We start from the raw sequence: 1,516 nt of genomic DNA on the forward strand, positions 1-1,516 counted from the left end.
CACCAAAAATTACACCCATTCACATGCTCGTAAATAACATAATAGCGCATTATTATACGAAGCTGCAGAACGGAGTCATTGGTTAGGGCGACAACAATGCAAGCTATGCAATCATCATCATCACCATCATCATCATCATCATCATCATCTTCTTCTTCTTCTTCATCATCATCGTCGTCATCTTCTTTTCTTCATCATCTTCTTCTTCGTCATCATCATCATCATGCAACTGTCATCAGTTTTGAACTAACATAATAATAAAAACAACAACAATATTGATAATAATAAGAACAATAATAACTACTATTATTATTTATGTTATTATTGTTTTTTTATTAATATTTCTTAATTAATTTTCAAAAGTTTCAACAACAACAACACACACAACACACTATTTCTGAAAAATATAAATAATATTGATAAACAGAGTGTGTATGTGAGTGTGCGTGTATGTGTGCGTGCATGTGTGCGTGCATGTGTGCGTGTCTGTCTGTGTGTGTGTATGTGTGCGTGTCTGTCTGCGTGCGTGCATGTGTGTATGTGTGCGTGTCTGTGTGTGTACCTAATATTACAAAATTCAACACCACTACGCACAGTTGAAGTCCTTCATCGTTCTGGTACTGAACCTCGTGGCCCTGTTGGCCCAGATCTCCGTAGGGGGTCTTTTGACGTGGAACCTGTACAGGGCGCCAAACTCCGACCCCATCATGTATTGCTCTGTTGTCCCATGCCTCTTCTGCCTTTCTTTGAAGTGAGGGGTGGGGTCTTTGATTGATTGGTTGATGGGTAGATTGGTGGAATTTTCGATCGATTAGTTTGATATTAATTAGCTTGTTTGACTAATCGATTGAGCTGATTCAGCTTGTACGGTTATTTTCATTCGATTCTCAACTTAACTAGGCAATTTTAACAAATGCAGAACTGATTAAAATTTATATCTTGTAGTTAATTACAATCGAGGTTTGAGTAATTTTATTAAAAAAACTGATCTTCTCACCACACGACGGTGGCAAAGGTCTGCACTCCACATTTGCATCAGGCGTATGATTGTGTGTAAAAATTGGCGAGACAGCATTTGAACACGGTTGGCGCGCATTAAAAATGGATCTAGACATGAAACTTCTATCAACTGAGCTACCTCGCTAGCCAAAAATTGCATAAAAACAACGAAACACACAAAAAGTTTGTCAACAGCAACAAATAATAACATAAATCCAGAAGCAAATACATAGATTCAGCCCACGGACGTGTTCAAACTCACGCACACCCACACACAACACTTCGTCCAGATGGTGGGAGAACTACAGTGGAGACGACCGAGCCCCGTTCGCCAACGTCCACTTCCTTTCCAACCTGGCCAGCGACATCAAAAGGTCAAGGACGAAAATTCAACTGTGCACCAGCCTCGTTAAGATAATGACCACATTCGCCACCCTAGTGCTGAGCGCCTGGCTGCAGATGGATAAGATATCTCCGAGTGGTCGCTACGAGTGGAAGTCCATTCTATCTATGCAGG

At 40.6% G+C, this 1,516-nt stretch overlaps 1 protein-coding gene across 1 annotated transcript in view; it reads left to right on the forward strand.

Moving 5' to 3' along the window:
• Positions 1-1,516, forward strand: part of HELRODRAFT_184317 (hypothetical protein) — a gene marked incomplete at both ends in the record, with an annotated part of 6,997 nt that overhangs the window by 3,084 nt on the left and 2,397 nt on the right. Inside the window, 2 exons of the mRNA XM_009022178.1 lie at positions 597-751; positions 1,290-1,496. Coding sequence (XP_009020426.1) covers positions 597-751; positions 1,290-1,496 — 362 coding nt within the window. The remainder of the gene's footprint in view (positions 1-596; positions 752-1,289; positions 1,497-1,516) is intronic.

This window comes from Helobdella robusta, assembly GCF_000326865.2.
Source record: "Helobdella robusta unplaced genomic scaffold HELROscaffold_302, whole genome shotgun sequence".
Taxonomy (NCBI): domain Eukaryota; kingdom Metazoa; phylum Annelida; class Clitellata; order Rhynchobdellida; family Glossiphoniidae; genus Helobdella; species Helobdella robusta.